The 17,507-nt window shown below is 35.2% G+C and overlaps 1 protein-coding gene across 2 annotated transcripts in view; it reads right to left on the reverse strand.

Annotated features, from left to right (window-relative positions):
• The window catches only part of adamts3 (ADAM metallopeptidase with thrombospondin type 1 motif, 3), an 82,113-nt gene extending 68,043 nt beyond the window's left edge, over positions 1-14,070 (reverse strand). The window contains exons 1-3 of one of the 2 annotated variants that reach the window (XM_083526805.1): positions 13,586-14,070; positions 12,686-12,707; positions 9,566-9,966 (exon numbers count right to left, since the gene is read on the reverse strand). In XM_083526805.1, coding sequence (XP_083382931.1) covers positions 9,566-9,966; positions 12,686-12,707; positions 13,586-13,642 — 480 coding nt within the window. In that variant the 5' untranslated portion in view covers positions 13,643-14,070. The remainder of the gene's footprint in view (positions 1-9,565; positions 9,967-12,685; positions 12,708-13,585) is intronic. The other variant, XM_083526806.1, reaches the window with a different exon arrangement.
• Between the last annotated feature and the right edge of the window lie 3,437 nt (positions 14,071-17,507).

Genomic DNA, 17,507 nt, shown 5'->3' on the forward strand with positions numbered 1-17,507 from the left:
TAGGACCAATTATAATTCAATTTGTAGTTTTTCCATAATGCAGTTAAAAAATGAAAAATACAGAGTAAAAATAAAAATAAAGAATAAAACTGTTATGACTATTTGATGTAGCTTGTCGTGTTACAGTGTGACAGAGTAAATCGGGTCCACATCTCTAATGATATGAAATACAACTATAACTAAGGAAGATCAACTTGAGGTCTTCTTTTCAGATCGAAGTTCCTTCCCTGTTTACAGAGTGTAGTCAAGTCAACATGGCTGGGCACAGCATTAGAAAGAAAAAAAGCCTGTTTACTCTAAAACACTGATTGTACTGTACATTGTAAGGATTAAGAGGAAGTATATACTTCTTTTCTCTGAGTAAGCTGCTTTGCATTTTGCTAACAAAATACTTACATTAGGGGCATCTATCAATCTATCATCTGTCAAACGTGCCAAAGCTGAAAATGGCTTCGGAAAAGAAAGTTACAAAAAAAAAACCATCATTTCACTAATCTGCATAAGCAACAGGCATTTTGAACATAAGTCCTGTAGCCTGTGGAATTAAAATCTTTATTCTTTGGTTTCAATCACCTACGGTATTTTTTGATACAAAAAAATAATTAAAATAGAGAGAACACTCTCGAGTGGATTAATTAAGCTTAAGGGTTGTGTGACATTGGCATCTGAATCATTCCCTGGGTAGGTGAAAGAATGAATTCCAGTAAATATCAGCAAATTCTTGAAACAAAAGTGAAACAGTCAATCTAAAGCTGAAAATACTGGCTTTAACAGCAGGACAATGCATTTCATAACATGGCAGACATGAGCTACCTTTAGCCTTGACATTTAAAAGCTTTTTCTGTGCCGCAGATATCCATGTACTCAATTCCTAAAGCGCGACAAAAAAGCAACAGGCTTGTGGCTTTCTCTTACACCTACTTATGATATTCTGCAAATTATATAAAGGTCATAGATAAATGACCCCATGCAAAAGTTTGGAGCTTGTATAGCACTAAGTTAAATCCATACCAAAATACTGAAGGATGTAGGTGACAATAAAGTCTCACCTGGAGTTGTATATTTGTATACCGTTTGTAACTTATTACTTGTTACTGTATATTCCAGCAAAAATTCCAAACTCTATATACAAAAATATTCAGAGACAAATAAATTTCAAAGCAGTATTCAATTATCTGAAATCCTCAATCCAACCCTTTCACTGCAAAAATGCCATTAGCATGTGAAATAAAAAAAAAAGTATTAAATAATTACTATCTTGGCATTAGTATGAAACAAATATAAGAATAAATATTAAGCATCAGTTATTAGCTTTATATTATTGGGATGGTAACTTCTGCTTGCTCTGAATATAAATGCATACAATATAAAATAAGTCAAAATAAAGTAGTATCACAGTTTATTATCCGAGTACAACAATATGAAGTAAATGTTAATTTTTTTTGGCTGTGGACATGCAAAAGAAAACAAGTTTTGTTTTGTTGTTTTCAAATTTGTTATCAGGTATTTGTATGAAAGGACGGTCAGTAAGCGAGATATTCCTCTGCTGATGTCTATGTAGAGATTTAGAACTTCCCACTGGCACGTATTACAATTCAAGGCACATACTTTATGCTACCATAGTATATATAATACATTATGTACATTATATGTACATGTAATATATATCTATATATATATATATATATATATATATATATATATATATATATATATATATATATATATATTATGACCGTAATATTATAGAGTTGTACTTGTAGGGTTGTGTACCGGTGAACATGAAAATGTGTATCTAAACTGTCTTGTGCTTGGGTATATATTATGATTTTTAGGAGAACAAGGCCAGTTCAGTTTGGGATTGTCCAGGCTGTAAGAATAATCTTTAAATGTTGTCTCATTTATAATAAATGTTATAAAAGACATTATAAGTAATTTGTCTTTCACTATGGCAGTCTATCCAGGAGACATTCCGCCAATAAGATCCAAGACAGACATTTTCACCATTTATGTAATAACACACTGATTTGACCAGAGTGTCTGCAGCTACTGTTCGCGTGGTTTTGGAAAAGCAAACAGTGTAATTAATGTCTGGTTTATTTTTAACCCGAAAGACGTCCAAATTAGATTAATGCTTTCAGAAGCTTATACACTACCAGTCGCACGTTTCAGCGCGTTAGACTGAATTATATTTTGTGTATCCTTTTAAATGAATTCGACAGATAAGTAGATTTCATTTAAGAGATGCCGTGATGAGCTTGGCCTACTTGGGAATACCTCCTCGGGGATACTCCGTCATAAAGCTCGTGCTAATGGTTTGCAAAGATGAATCAAGACTACTTGGTATGCACTTTTCTTGGTCGCTGCATAACTGTGATGTTGGGAGTGTAACTGCCTCGAATATTCTTGTTCTAAATTGTTCTTATTATTCTCTCAGCAGGTATGTCTAATAGTTTGATTAGTAGAGGGCTAAGGATGAATTTGTCATGTGATTTTGGAAAAGAGCTGCTAAAAGAACAAGATAAGAAAGTGATTGTTCCTTTCATGCAACCCGTTATTGATAACCGAACCATTTTCAGCCTGGTCATGTCAGGTAAAATGAGTCGACTTGCTGCTTAATACTCGACTCCCTTCTGGATTTTACATCCACCTACCATTATAATATAAAAAGGCAGCTTCCAGTCATATCTACAAGACCGCAAAGATACTATATGCAATCTGCTTAGCATTTGCAACCACTTTAAAACAGGGATGAGCGCAGAGCAAGACACACATGCCTAGCATACCATATACTGCTTAGTGAGTGCACATGCTGCAGAAATGACTGTAATACAAGCATTGCAATTAATTGATAAACCATGCATAGTGTTGAGCACTTCCTAATCCAACTAAAATGGATCTTATCAGGAATAAATCCACTGACAGATGCATTCCACCAGGTGGATATCCCTGTTGTCAACTCAGGTGGCATAAAAAGGTGTTTGGCTCATGTAGCAGACAAAAGCAGGTGGCTTAACAAAACTTTGCATTGCCTAAATAGCAGTCTTTAAAAAAAGAGATCAAGAGTCCTGTGTTCCATCAGTTTAATATCCCCAGCATCAGGGCTAGCCAAGCAGACAGCCAACTGTAGCCAAGACAAACATATGGGATTCAGCTGAAGGGGTCCAGTTTTCTAAGACAGCCCTCCAGTCTAAACTTTTAAGGAGCCGGTATGAACGCAATTTTAAAAAAAGACGCTACCACCTTCGGAAAAAAAGCGTGGATTCAGCCTAAGACACTGCTACCTTTCACCCGCCGCGTTTAAAGGCGTATTTAGTTTAGAAAAGTGTGCAAACCTTCGTCATCATTACCTGCCCTTTTCATCCTTCCTTAAAAAGGAACTTTAAGCAAAAGAAATAAAAAAATTACGGACTAATTTCTTTCAAAAAGATGTCCAACCCCACGGAGAGAGAAAGAAGTTGTTTCTCTCTACAAAAAAGGTGGGAATTTTATTTCATAATAAGCAAGTTGTAGTAAAATACTTAAGATCCCATCATTCATGCATTTAACTACATGTTGCAGGCGCATTGTTTTAAAAGGGTTATTGAGAATCTTCCACATTCCTAGTGTTCAACACCAAAAACATATCATTGGCCAGAAAACATACTTTAACTAAACAACCAAATAGCAGTGTAAACTTTAACTGTAACTTCATTTAATTCCCATTTGAAAAGACAACATCAAATCAAGTCTGGCGCATTCATGTCTTTTTGTGTTGTCAAGGGAAAAAAAAAAGAGCAAACATTTACCCAGCGCTCTGAGAGGTGTCTGACCCTCACTGGTTAACTGAAAATAAAACTGACTCATTGGGTGAATGGGCCCCAATGTCCAGGGCAATGACAACAGAAAATGTGGGCTCTTCTAAAGTTTGGAAAGGTCATTTCTGTTGAAACAAAAATATATCAATAAAGATGGCCAAAGTACACGGCTAGACCTACTTCTGCTTGGTTTATGCTGAAGCTAAATTAAAGAAGTAGCTTGCCACCGCATATCCTCAGGCATCTCCTTTCCTGGACCTCAAACCATATACCAAAACAGCTCAGAGGTCAGGCTTCTGCAACACGCAAGCTTCTTGGCTGAATCAACAGGCTACATCAGTAACTATTAGTGAATACGACTTTTGTGCCCGGTCGTGCTTGGATGGGGGAAGTAACTGGCTCCAGTTCGTTCCTTTAAAGAAAACCTTTTTGCTACATCTCAACATTCTGTATATGTGAGCTTAAAGAAACACAAAATATCCTATCAGATGTGAGGTAGGAAGCTGACCCTAAGCCAAAGGATGGAAATGTTCAAATATGTGAAATTTAGAAAAGAAATCAGTAACCTAGTACTGTAATATCATAATTCTCTATAGAGCATTTTGAAGCGCTGGATCAAAGTGCAGCTGCCTTTTAGAAAATACAAAGAGTGAATCGATTCTCACTGTTATAAATTCACACTGAGGAACTCGAAGAGCACTCATCCCTTGAGTGAGATAACAGGTAACATTCACTGTGGCATACATCCAAAACTAATTCAGATCAGATATTCTTTTTTGCTACAGGTACGAATACAATCTCCTATGATCCAAAACTTTACCTGCTTTAGTCCTTGAAAAGAGCCATTGAACTGAGCCAAAATTTGCAGGGGAAAATGTGTTCGTTCCAGATGGCTGGGTTTTTCGAGTTCACTTTGGAACACCTTTACATAAAACCTAAAAAGTTCATAAAGTTCATACACTGGTACGAGTTGTAGATGCGAGACAGGTGGAAAAAAAACAAAAAGAAAAGAAATAAATATATATATATATATATATATATATATATATATATATATATATATATATATATATATATATATATATATATATATATATATATATATACACACTACCCAATGTTCCATAACCTCAGGTACAGCACTTTATCAAAGTGTAAAATAAGGTGTACCACACAGCTTAGAACTAGAGCTTGGAAGTGTTTAAAACTGATGGGTCAGTGCCATATACAGTGCTGAGTGGTGTAATGTATTATCAACTATAATGCCACCATATAAAACTTACAAAAAATTATGAAAAACAACTAAGAATTTGACAAATAGGTGGATAGGCCATCAAATATGAAAATACTTCCATAATCATAATTTGACACACTAGACAGAAAACCTGCTTATTTGTATAAACTTCTCTTCCCATGGTAATCACTGAGCATGGGGGCTTTACTAGTTGATTTAAGCTATTAAAATCTTATTGAGCTTCATATTAGCTTATCTCATAAAGATAGAAAACATAATTAGAATCCGGCGAAAACAAACGTTTCAGACCAACAGATTTAAAATTTGTCAAAAACAAAATGAAACGAAAGTCAGGGTTCCTAAACTCCGGGGTCTATTTGGCATTACAGCCCCAACCACACGTTATCAGTTGGTCTATAATGTCAACATTCTATTGCATTGAAACTGCACACAAGAAAGCAAAATTAAATTCTTAGATACCTTGTGTACTGTATGTTGCTCATTCAAGAAACTAAAGCAGGCAAATGAATACAAAGAATATTTGAAAATCCAGTCACTGAAAGCAGACACCTTTATTCTGAGCGACCTACGATTATTTAATTTATAAAACTGAGCACTTTTAAGATTAAGGGCTTTGCTGCTTCTGGGTGCTAGGATTTGATCTCATGACCTTTCAATCAAAAGTCCTAATTTCCTTTTTCCACCCTTTAGAGACTGCCTTTTGAATCTTACAACCAGCACTCCTCATACTAGGTGAATATTATGTATATTGTAATATAACAATGAAAATTGTAGTTGAGGCAGCATTTTCTGGTTAAAGATAATGTAGGTCAGTAAGGCCATCAAATCACAGCCAATCATCAGTAGTGCCATGCAGCAAAGATATAGACAGTAGGAGTCTATGAATTTTATCCACAGAATTCTATGCCCACTGCTCAGTCTTAATGAAGCCTCATTGAAATCGTAGATTTTCTTATCAGTTGTTTTTTTTTTAGCTTCATGCAGACAGATATTACTCCTCTGCATTCAAACTCAATCATTTCATTTGCAATGTATTGTCCATTGAATCAAGTTCAAAAGGCACAAATTTAAGTGTGTTATTACAAAAAACACACTTCAATGACTCATGCACTTGACAGCATCCTGGACACACATCATTAAATGAACAGTCAGGCAGCAAGGAAAACTTACTTTAAAAGTTGTGTAGTTTGACATAAGCTGTAGTAGCACACCTATGAGGATTTTGCAAGCTGTTTAGCATAACATGTCAGAGTAACTAGCAGTGTTCTCCATTCACAATCCACCTGAGCAAGGTAAAATTTTCGAAATAATAACTTCATGAACCGGCAGATGCACTCCAAAAAAAAAAAAAAAAAGATATTAAATCAGTAATGATTTTTAACACAGTATTCTTTGTCCACCTTGAGAGGAATGCTAGGTATGAACCGGGCTAAGAAGCAAAAAAGAGTTCAAAGGGCTTGTTCCATTGGTGCATGGATCTGAAACACACCAAATGCTGCAGACATGTAAAAAGACATTGTGCTAAAGAGCTTTGGCTCCACTCATTAGTAAAGCAAAATTGTGTGTGAGGACAAGAATTGTGGCATGAGGCCAGCAGCCTGTGTGAAGCTCTGCCAAAAGACCAGTATTCATATTAGATATTCTGCGCAAGACTGAGTAATATAAGCATGACCATTTCCATAGAAATCACGAACATGCCAATTAAAGTATAACTGGCACCGTCTATGATGCTTTTTAGTTTTTCACTGTTTTTGTAATGTCTTTTTCAAATAAATCAGGGTGACTGAATTTCATTTGTGTCTTGGACTAGTACACAAGAATATTAAACATCCCATCAAAAAAAACATGGAAATTGATTTTGAGTTGCTCCCAATTTACTGCTACAACAGGCTACACTTTTCTATGAAAGTTTTCACACAAAAAAAATTAACCATGGTTATCTGGTATTTATCTCTATTTAGAGGTAAGTATGCAAGATGCTGGGGAGCAAGAATGCCTGGTATTTTTGTTGCTGTTCCAATCCGTCCCAAAAAGATGCTTTTTAGACTTTGTGACAACAGCTGGTAACAACTTTATAGGTTATATGCTTAGGAATCCACATACTTTTCACCATAATGTACCACAGTCTAGACATGTTGATTTATTACTAGACAAAAGTTTTAGTGTCTAAAAGTTTGATTCTTGCATTCATTCGTCAGACATTTGTGCATATCGACTACCAGGGTTATCTACAGTACCGTGAACTTGCATAGCATTGCCAAACGTGATCATTCTAAAGATTCATCTTTCCTCCCTTGTTGGAAGGAATGTTCACAGGCCAAAGTCATGCTTATCTCATGTGAGCAAGTCCACTCCTCCTTCTGCCTTTCCTCCACAGGGGATCAGGTCATTCCACCATGCTCCCACAGACTTCACAGGCCCTAGAACCGAGACTACGCATAAAGACTTCCAGACCTGCAGCAGCTCTAATTAAGACCATTGAAACACACACCTAGTAAAAATAGAGGGCCACTTAACATCAAAGGCTGTCCGACAATGTTCACTGTTCGATCCAGTTTCTTAGGATGTGCTTGGGGTGGTAAAACATTAACAGACTATTTGGGCTTTAGAGGATTTTCTAGTATGGTTACATTTCTGATAATTACATCTTGAGGCTCAGGGATGGCTGTGGCTTTTCTTAAAGCTGATCAATTCTGGTAAGGTCATAGAAAACCCTTGCTGTTAAAGATACTCAATAAGAAACACATGTTTTATTATTGCTATGCTGCTCTCAAGAAGCCAGAAAGAACACATATTTGATGCATCATTTTATGAACAACATAAAGAGATAAAGATACACTAAAAACAATACTTAAATCTACAACGATATGCTGCCTTTTCAGTTAGAATTGCATAAAATCGTTAATTAAAGGCTTTTACACCTTTTTATATACACCAGTATTTTTTTCTTAAATAAGGCAGAATTCAAAAGGACACAGAAAGAAAGTACAGCTCCTTCATTATATTCTTTCTCATTTTAATAAATATCCAATTGATTGTGTGCGAAATTGTCTGAGAATTTTAATACCATGTTAGAGATTTTGCTTGAGATTTTGCCATGTTCCAAATTTTCTTTAGGTAAAGCTTTCCCACATATTTTCACCATAAGGTTAAGCTAATTAACCAATAATTCATTGGAATAATCTTTATAAAGGGAGCCAGAACTTATTAGATGATCACACACCACCTATGATTTATGGCAAGGAATTTTATGAAAATAGTAAAAAAAAAAAAAAAGATCAATAAAAGATCATTATTGATCTTACATAAATAAGGTTTCTAATAAACACATGTTTTTCCTTTCCTCTAAAAGCCCCTTTGACTTTTGCAAAGGAGCTGTTGCCCCGGTGTTAGTTGAACCCCTGAGGATTGGAAGCAGCAGATCATTTGTCAGCATTCTGGATGGCCTGAGGTTTAGTCAACTCTGCTATCAATTTGGACACCCGCCCAAGGCACCAGTGTCTGTTATGGGGGGTTGCTGGGCATGAAGTGCTGCACAATGGGAGCCCTGTGTACTTTATTAACATCAAGGAAATTTCTGTAAGCTTTGACTTAAACTTCAACTACAGTGGAGTGAAAGAGCTATTCTTTCTAGGATTTGGATGTCAGCATCATTATATTTAATACATCTTCCACAATTATGGTTGTAATTGACAGCCTACAAGAAGCAAAGGGTAATGTCACTTTGGAGCTGGCAACATTTGAGTTTCCATCATTGTATTATCGCATAATCTACAACCACAGATGTAGTTGAACCAAAGATGCACAGTGATCGCCTTTCCACTATGTTAATCATTAGTGTCACTAAGACAGTAAAAATTATAATGTTTAAGCTCTTGAGGCCTTGGGCATGCCTGAGTGAGTGGAACACCATGCTGCCCCCATATGCGGCGAAAATAAAGATTACAAGGAGGATATATGTTGCGTAAAGTGGAATTTAAGTCTGCAGACAGCATATTTTGTGTAGTAGAGGGTGTCTAACAGTGAGGTAGCCTCCTTACTGAGCGTGAGCTCTGCAATCCACAACCAAATCGAAAACGCATAAACTGCATTATCACAGGAATTATTTATCTCAAAGTGTGGTTTTCTGTAATCGCTGCGAAATATTCTGGAGCTAGAGTAAAACTCTTAGGAAAATAAATAAATCAATGTCATGAATAGTCTTGAATTAGCAAATGTTCAAGCTTGCAAATAAAGACTCGTGCGTTATTCCTGCCAGAAAATTTGCTACTCTTGCAATAATGAAAAACATATTTCTTGAGAGCTTTCTTTCTTCTTTTGTTCGCACTCTTCTTATTGTTTGTGAAACTGTAGGAAACTAGAACATCAGCATTTAAGCATTTAAATTATCTGGATGTTTTGGCTTTTAATTTTATCTTTAAATTATATCACATTAAATAATAAAGATATAAGCAGACTATACTGTATGAATATACAAATAATATATAAGTAATAGCTCTGGGTCAAAACTTACCAAACCATCACAGTTGTTAATAGCAACCGATGCTCCAGGTATGTCGGTGATGTCCCCAATAAAATTGCAGTCCGTCTTAAGCAACTCTCTCCTCAGAATCCTATTTGTATGGGTGTCATTCTCTGTGCCATTGCCAGGCACCAAAATCTCATCATGCCACTCTACCATGGCGCCAGGTGCCACTAGCCTTCTGTTGGGCCAGAGCCGCAGGTGAAACTCCTTGCCAAAAGCAGTGACGTTGAAGAAGAGTTTCTCACCTGCTGGCTCAGTGGCATGGGGTACATTGCGCTTGACACGCTGCTTGTGATTTGCTGACAGGAGGTGCGATAAGAAATGGCCACCTGAGTCAGTGCTGATAGGCGTGACCAGACCATACTCCTTCAGTCGGCTCTTCAAGGAGTCTAATGAAATGCCATAGAGAGGGAAAGAAAGCATTAGGTCAGTAGGTGGACATTCTACAGAAATCATTATTCATTAAAAGGCTGCCGCTTGTTTACGGCTCTTCAATTCTGAAATTGAATTCGGCTACAATCTAAAGAGAGAAAACTCTCAAACATTTTAGGAATTACTCTAACTAGGCCCTATTTCCTTCTAACAGAGAAAAAAACACATACATAAGATAACTATAACGCTGTCTGTAATTATATAATTTATCTGAACTGCTTGGCTGTTTCATTTATATGGCAGTACTCCATCGGACACGCATTTGTGGTTAACTTAATAGGCAAAGGATGTTTAATGCTCTCAAACAGTCTAATTCCAAAGTAATTTTCCACCACACTTGGTCTGCCACATGTATAAACAATGGCTCGAATACAGGTAAGCATCTGAAATAGGTAAAAAAAGAAAAAAAAAAAAACTACAAAAAAATACCTACTGTTGGAGTGCCTTTTAATTTGCCTTTAGCAATGTGGGATATAAAAGCAGATGTTATTGTCGAGCACATGGTGCAAGTTTGACCTAATTGCATGCTTTGCCTCCCTGCATCGTCTGGTTTTAGGAACGTTTGCAAAGAAAAAAAAAAGCTGTCAAATTCTGAGTAAATCTATAGTGGGACATTTAAAAGACAAATGAATGAAACCCCATTCTAAACTGTGTAAAGTCACAATGAGCCACCAAAACCCCTTCAACACACCTCAACATCAATCCTGCAAATCTCTAACACAACACTGGATGCGTATTCTCTAAAAGATTCTTCAAGTTAATTTTTTTTAAATCGTGATATAAAACAAATATTTGCTGTTCATCTCATACATAGCAAAGCCCCTGTCTACCATTTATTATCAGATCTATCTTTTTTTCCACACTCGGCATTAGTACTAGTGGTATTGGCACACGGAGCACAAACTTCCAAGTGGGAACCAAAGTGCTTCGAAGAATGCTTCATTAATAATCCAGTTAGGCTAATCGGAAGGAAGCGGATAGTGCTTCATCTCCTGCTTAGTGTTCAGCATGGTCAAACACATCTTCTGCAGGTGCTTAGTTGGACACAGATCTGGCACATTTCCATCATTGACCTACTCATCTAACCATTCTGTGAGCACTATTGATAGAGAGGGGCCATCTTGGAAGAGACCACTCCCATCAGGATAGAAAAGTTTTATTATTAGAAAAAAGGCATAATAATATATAAAAATAATTTATTTCTAATAAAAGAAACAAGTGAGCCAGAACCACCCCAGGTAAAGTTTCCATAGCATAACAGAGCCACCTTTTATTTATTAATCCACGCTCATCTGTACTTGCTGTCTATTTCCAAAACTATATATGGGTCAGTAAGCTCCATGGAGCATTGTTTAAAATGGTGTATTTAATGGCATTTTAAAGTCTATAAAAAATCTATCTGAGTGGTATACGAGTGATAGCTTGCCTATAAAGCTCACTGAATTGTTTAGCTCTTTAACTCTGTCCCTCTCTGTGTGAGGATTAGGTAGTGTGCAACCTACTCAACTTTCCCAGATAAACCCAAAAAAGGCCTGTAATGTTTACTAACGTGCTCAATATTTACAATAGTGAATGTATTATTGTTTTTATACAAAAGCAGTCTTGTTTACTGTTTAGTACAAACATGTCTAATGAGAAATGTACTAGAAAATGTACTAGAGTCCCACCTGAGCTGCATTGGGTCAAGGAGTTTTATTGTCTTGATAATGAATTTGCATGTCTGAACTGAATGAAGTAGACTAAGTTTTAACCTGCAGGACCTTTTTTAGACTTCTAAATGCCTTTAAATGTCTGATTTTAGTCCACTTATATTATAAAAACTAATCTTTCAGCTACTCTCCCATTTTTTTTTATGTGGCGGCTTATGTGGCGGCTTTAATTAAATTCAATAAGATTAGATTAGATTAGATTCGATTCGATTCGATTCGATTCAACGTTATTGTCAATATACATGTACAAGTACAAGGCAACGAAATGCAGTTTGGGTCAAACCAAGTGCAATAGCAGCATGTGCAGGATATATAGTGTTTACATAATTTATATAAATTAAATAAAATGTATTATAGGAATATAAACAGTAATTTACAGATATGTATGTACTATAAATATGATATACAGATGAAGTATCACATCTAACATGTTAATGTTGTATATAAATATAATATATATATATATATATATATATATATATATATATATATATATATATATATATATATATATATATATATATATATATATATATATATATATATATACCACCACCAATAAAACCCAAGTTTGTGTTACTAAGCTGTTCTAATGACACGTAATCTTAGTTATCATTTAACTTTTACACAGTTTACAAAGATAAAACCAAACTGCCTGATATCATACTATTCTTTCATATAAATACATCTTAGAAATTACAAACTTAATGTTTAAGTGTTTAAATGTATTGCATTTAGAAATTATATTCTTTTCACAAATGTTCTCGTTCTCAGCGGCCTGCTCTCATAGAACCAAATAAACCCATTTACACTCCACCATTTTTTTCTCAGGAGTTTCCTGAGAGTGATTAACTATATGCTGCTTAAACTTCTCAACAACAGTGTTGCTGTTCACATAATTACTTAAAGACCAAACTAAAGCATGTGCAGGTTTCTAAATCGTAGTGATCAAAGCGCTGTGACTTACCTTCTTTATTCATTTCGCCAGCCTGAAACAAAAAAGGAAAAGTTTTAAAGAGATCGAAATGCATTTGAAGGCAAGATTTACATTCTTTAGAGTAGTTTAGGTTTAACATTTTTTTACCGACTATACACTCTGACTGTCTACCTTAAACCAGAAGGGTTTCCTTTCCCTTTTCTCTTCTGCATTATACTCACATGTACACCTTTAGTACCTTGTAATGTGAACCCTTCACCTACAAATGTACCTATAGTGTACTTCACACTGAAAATGTATTATGGCTTTAGACTTTTAATGTAAACATTTGGAACGTGTACATTTTCACGTGAAAAGTGTATATAACATAAAATAATGGTTAAGACTTGAATAGAAGACCACAGTGAGAAAGTCGACAGATAATGACTATTTGTAATTGTACATTTCTCATTGGGATAAATGAATGAATGAATGAATGAATGAATGAATGAATGAATGAATGAGTGAATAAATGAATGACTTTCTGTCTGTCTGTCTATCTATCTATCTATCTATCTATCTATCTATCTATCTATCTATCTATCTATCTATCTATCTATCTATCTATCTGTCTATCTGTCTATCTGAAGGACATGAAAATTGAAATTCACCACTATCCTGGCTGACCAGTGTCCACAGGACCGCATTTATGTCTGCTTAATTTTTTTTTATATCGATCAGCAATCAGGAATATGACATTATAGTATTTTAAGTACCGGCGATATTATCGTTTACACGATATTACCGATTCGTCCGCTAAACTACACGCTGGCTGCTGTCAGGCTATAAACGCGCTTCAGGCCGTTCACACGAGTTCTCAAACCGTTTTCTTTTCATCAAACGTTCCCCTTTTTCTTTCTCCAACCAGAAAACTGTAAAGTTTTGACTTACCAAAGTGACTGAGGTCAAAGCCACTAGAACGAGTAACCTAAATGACAGCGCGTCCATCACGAGTGGGTCTTTTTCCCTTTCAGTTTTTCAGTCTGTAGAAAAAAAAGTTTCCAAAAGAAAAAAAATGAAAGCAAAAAAAAATACTAAAAAAATAAAACAACTGTAGACTACCACTTGGCCACAATATTTATTATATAACAAATACAACGAGATTTAAAAAGTTGGAATGGTTGCGGCAGGAAAAAAGTTTGCAGCACTCGGATTGGTGTCTGTTTCGTTTTTTTTTTTTGTTTTTTTGTTTTGTTACTTTTTTAGAAATAAAAAAAGCCCGTGAGCTGCGAGTCCGAGCCGTGTGCTGGCCGGACAGAGTCGCGCGCGCGCGTGAGTTTGTGTGTGTGTTTGAGTGTGCTCGTGTGTGTGCGTGTGTGTATATGTGTGTGTAGGCGCGCGCGCGTGTATGCAACAGTGTGTGTGTGTGTGTGTGTGTGTGTGTGAGAGAGATAGAGAGAGAGAGAGAGGGAGGGGGGCGGCTCGCGCGACCTGGCTAATAAACTCCAGAGCAGCCCAAGTCGTTACGTCACACTCTGTCCTTTAGTAGTGAAGCGCGCGCTGGGAGGAGGAGGAGGAGGAGGAACATGGAGAACACATGGTAGCACTTTTGCCAAAGTGAACAGTGAAGACTCAGAGTTCCTGGTCAGAGACCTTATTTCTGCTAATGCTATAGTCAAGCTATCACTTTTGTGCCTTAAAGTCATTTGTACCTGATCGGCGACCTGAACAAAACACCTTTCACACACAGATTTGGAAATTTTTCTAAATGAATACTATAGTAAGGATAAAAAACTAATTTCTTCTGTGTGTAACCCACCCTGAAGTAATGTCATATACAGGTACAAGTCCATTCACGCCACAACTGTCACCCTACTCAACTGTACTCTACACCACTAGGACACTAAAGTCTCATATTTTACATTTTTTACTGCCTGTAATCATAATGCAGTTCTTCCTCCAGTGTATTATCTCTATATATATTTATAACTATTATAATTCTAACATCCATTGTTGAAAACAGGATTTTAAAAAATGGAATTGAATTGAAATACCTGTAAATAACTGTAGATTCAAGGCATATCTTATTTATTTATTTTTGTATTTTTGTATTATTTATCTGCATACTATTTGGGCACGAGTGTAGATACAATTTACACGTCTTACATATATTTGCATGCCTTATACACATCTTGCATGTATATATATATATATATATATATATATATATATATATATATATATATATATATATATATATACACTGTACTGTATATATCACCTTGGATGCTTCTAATAATAAAATGTTTGCATTAAAAAACAGTGTAATTACAGTTCCATTGATAGACACCTTGCTTAACTCTTCTTACATTTTAGCTAATTATACTGATGTAAAAACAACACTATCCAAGTTTACAATATGAAATCAATTATCACTTGGTCCATGTGCTGATCTCATGTGGATCCTATGTGATTTATTTACAATTGAACAGCACTAAGTACACGTGTGTACAGGGTCAAATGAGTCCGAAAGACAATATGAGATCATTATCTGATCATGCGCACTGCATTCAAAGGTGGTCTGGGAAGCATGTGGGTACGTCACATATGTAGTGTGAACACTGTTCTCAAAATGTCCTGGACAGCGAACCAAAGAGTGTTTGATGAACTGCATCATTGCTTTAGCCGGAAACTATGTAATATGTAAAAACTGTTCGAAATTCACAGTGACCTTCTAATAACTCTCTGCTTTACTTCTAATGTGCATGTCCATAGCATTCTCCAAGGTCTTGTGACTAAAATACCAGAAATGAAAGCAGCTGCCTCATTGCTTCTTTCTTTATCTTATCTCTCATTCAAGTGCGAGCAAAACCTTTGAAATAGCCTGCGAAATGCACATAAAAAGGCTGTCATGGTGACTGTGCGTGACACGTTTCCTCCAGTGGAAGTGATCACAGGGGACACATTCATTATAATGCCAGGAGTAAACGGCTATGTGTCTTAGCTGTCCTCTTGTGATCGAATCACTTGAGATGGATGTGAATACCAGTTGTAGACAGGGCCTTAGATTAAGAGTCACATCCACATCGGTCTCTGTCTAATCACCTGAGGTAAAAGCTATTCACAGCATTTGAAAGACTAGCCTTTCCTAGAATGCTCTCTGTGCATGCTAACGCTAGCTACGTTTATATCCTGTTTACATCATTTTTGTAAATATTTTGGGATAAAGCATAAAAAAATTATGCGTGGAAACGCCAGATGTGAATAAAATCTCCACAATACTCATAAATAAAATATTCTCTTAACTAAAGCAGGTCATTTTCTATTTGTTAAGAAGACATGCACATAAAATACGATTTACAGATACATTCCTCACCGATGAACAGATGCATTCCTCCATGTTCTTTGCCAAAACAAATCACTTGATTGGATTCATATTTAAAAAAAAATGTAAATGGCAGAGAGCAAGAGGTGCAACTAGATAAATGACAAGGTCTGGCTACTTTTAAACATAAAAAAATTATAATAATAATAATAAAAACTTCACTTCTTGATGTAAACTTGATGTTTTCATATATTTTATATCATTTATACTTTTTATTTATCTTTTTTACCCTTAATTCTATCTTTTATTTATTTATATATTTATTTATTTATTTATTTATTTGTATCCTTAATTCTATTCCTTTTTATGCTTAAATGCCGGACAGACGTAAAAAGCATTTCACTGCATGTCGTACTCTGTATGTATGTGTATGTGACGAATAAAATTTGATTTGATTTGATTTGATTTGAAGTGTGAGTGGAGCTAGACCTAATAGAGATGGAACTGATTTATTCATTAATGATCTGCAAAAGTAATTTATTGGATTCATTTATCACTCTTGACATGACATAAAAAAAAAAAGTAAAAAGCATCTTCATCTCTATGATCAAAACAAGCAGTTGAATGACTGGATATTTTCCAATAGCAAACTGATTGTGTAAATAAATAGTAATATAATAGTAAAATAATTAAAAGTAGATTATATTCCTGAATAGTTTAGTGTTTTGTTGCTCTTATACCAAAGCAATTAGCCCACAAGGAGGTTTTTTTATGTTTTTGCTTTATATAAAAAAACATTTATTTATTGATTTATTTGAATATATTTATACAATTATATTATTTACAGTTATTATTATTATTTATTATTTATATATTTACAGTTCACATTGTGCATCTGCTAGACAAGTTCATTCACATGATATTTAACCAGAGGATGAAAGTAAGTAGAAATACTTTGTTACTGTACTTAAGTAGATTTTTCTGGTATCAGTACTTTACTATTTATTTTTTTGCCAACTTTTGACTTTTACTCATTACATTTTTACACAAATATCTGTACTTTCTACTTCTTACATTTTCAAACCAGACTTTTTAATTTAGTTTGAATCTATTTGGTGAAATGTCAATATTTCTGCTACTCATTGCGTACCGTTTTTTTCAGCCCATCTACCTATTTCCTGTCATTGTGCAGCTTTTTCAATTCACTGGTGTATCATTTCCTGGCTCTCACTCACCATTGACGTAGAATTGTTTATGACACTTACAATGCAAGACATGGATGAGACAGAGGGAGTCGGCGATGATGACTGAGAACAGAGACATTCCTGATCACCTGATCATCATCATCTTTTCTCTGCTTGTGTTCTATATGGTGGATGTTCAGTCTTCATATATTCAGAGACAATTTGTTTTGTATTAATATATTCATTATGGCTGTCAAAATGTAAATTAATTTTAACCACGCTGGTTTTATTAATGCGTGATTGATGCACTGTGCATTTCTGTTTGACCATTTTTATTAAAAATATAAATGAACAAATATAAAAG

The sequence above is a fragment of the Silurus aristotelis genome, assembly GCF_946808225.1.
Source record: "Silurus aristotelis genome assembly, chromosome: 23".
Classification (NCBI taxonomy): domain Eukaryota; kingdom Metazoa; phylum Chordata; class Actinopteri; order Siluriformes; family Siluridae; genus Silurus; species Silurus aristotelis.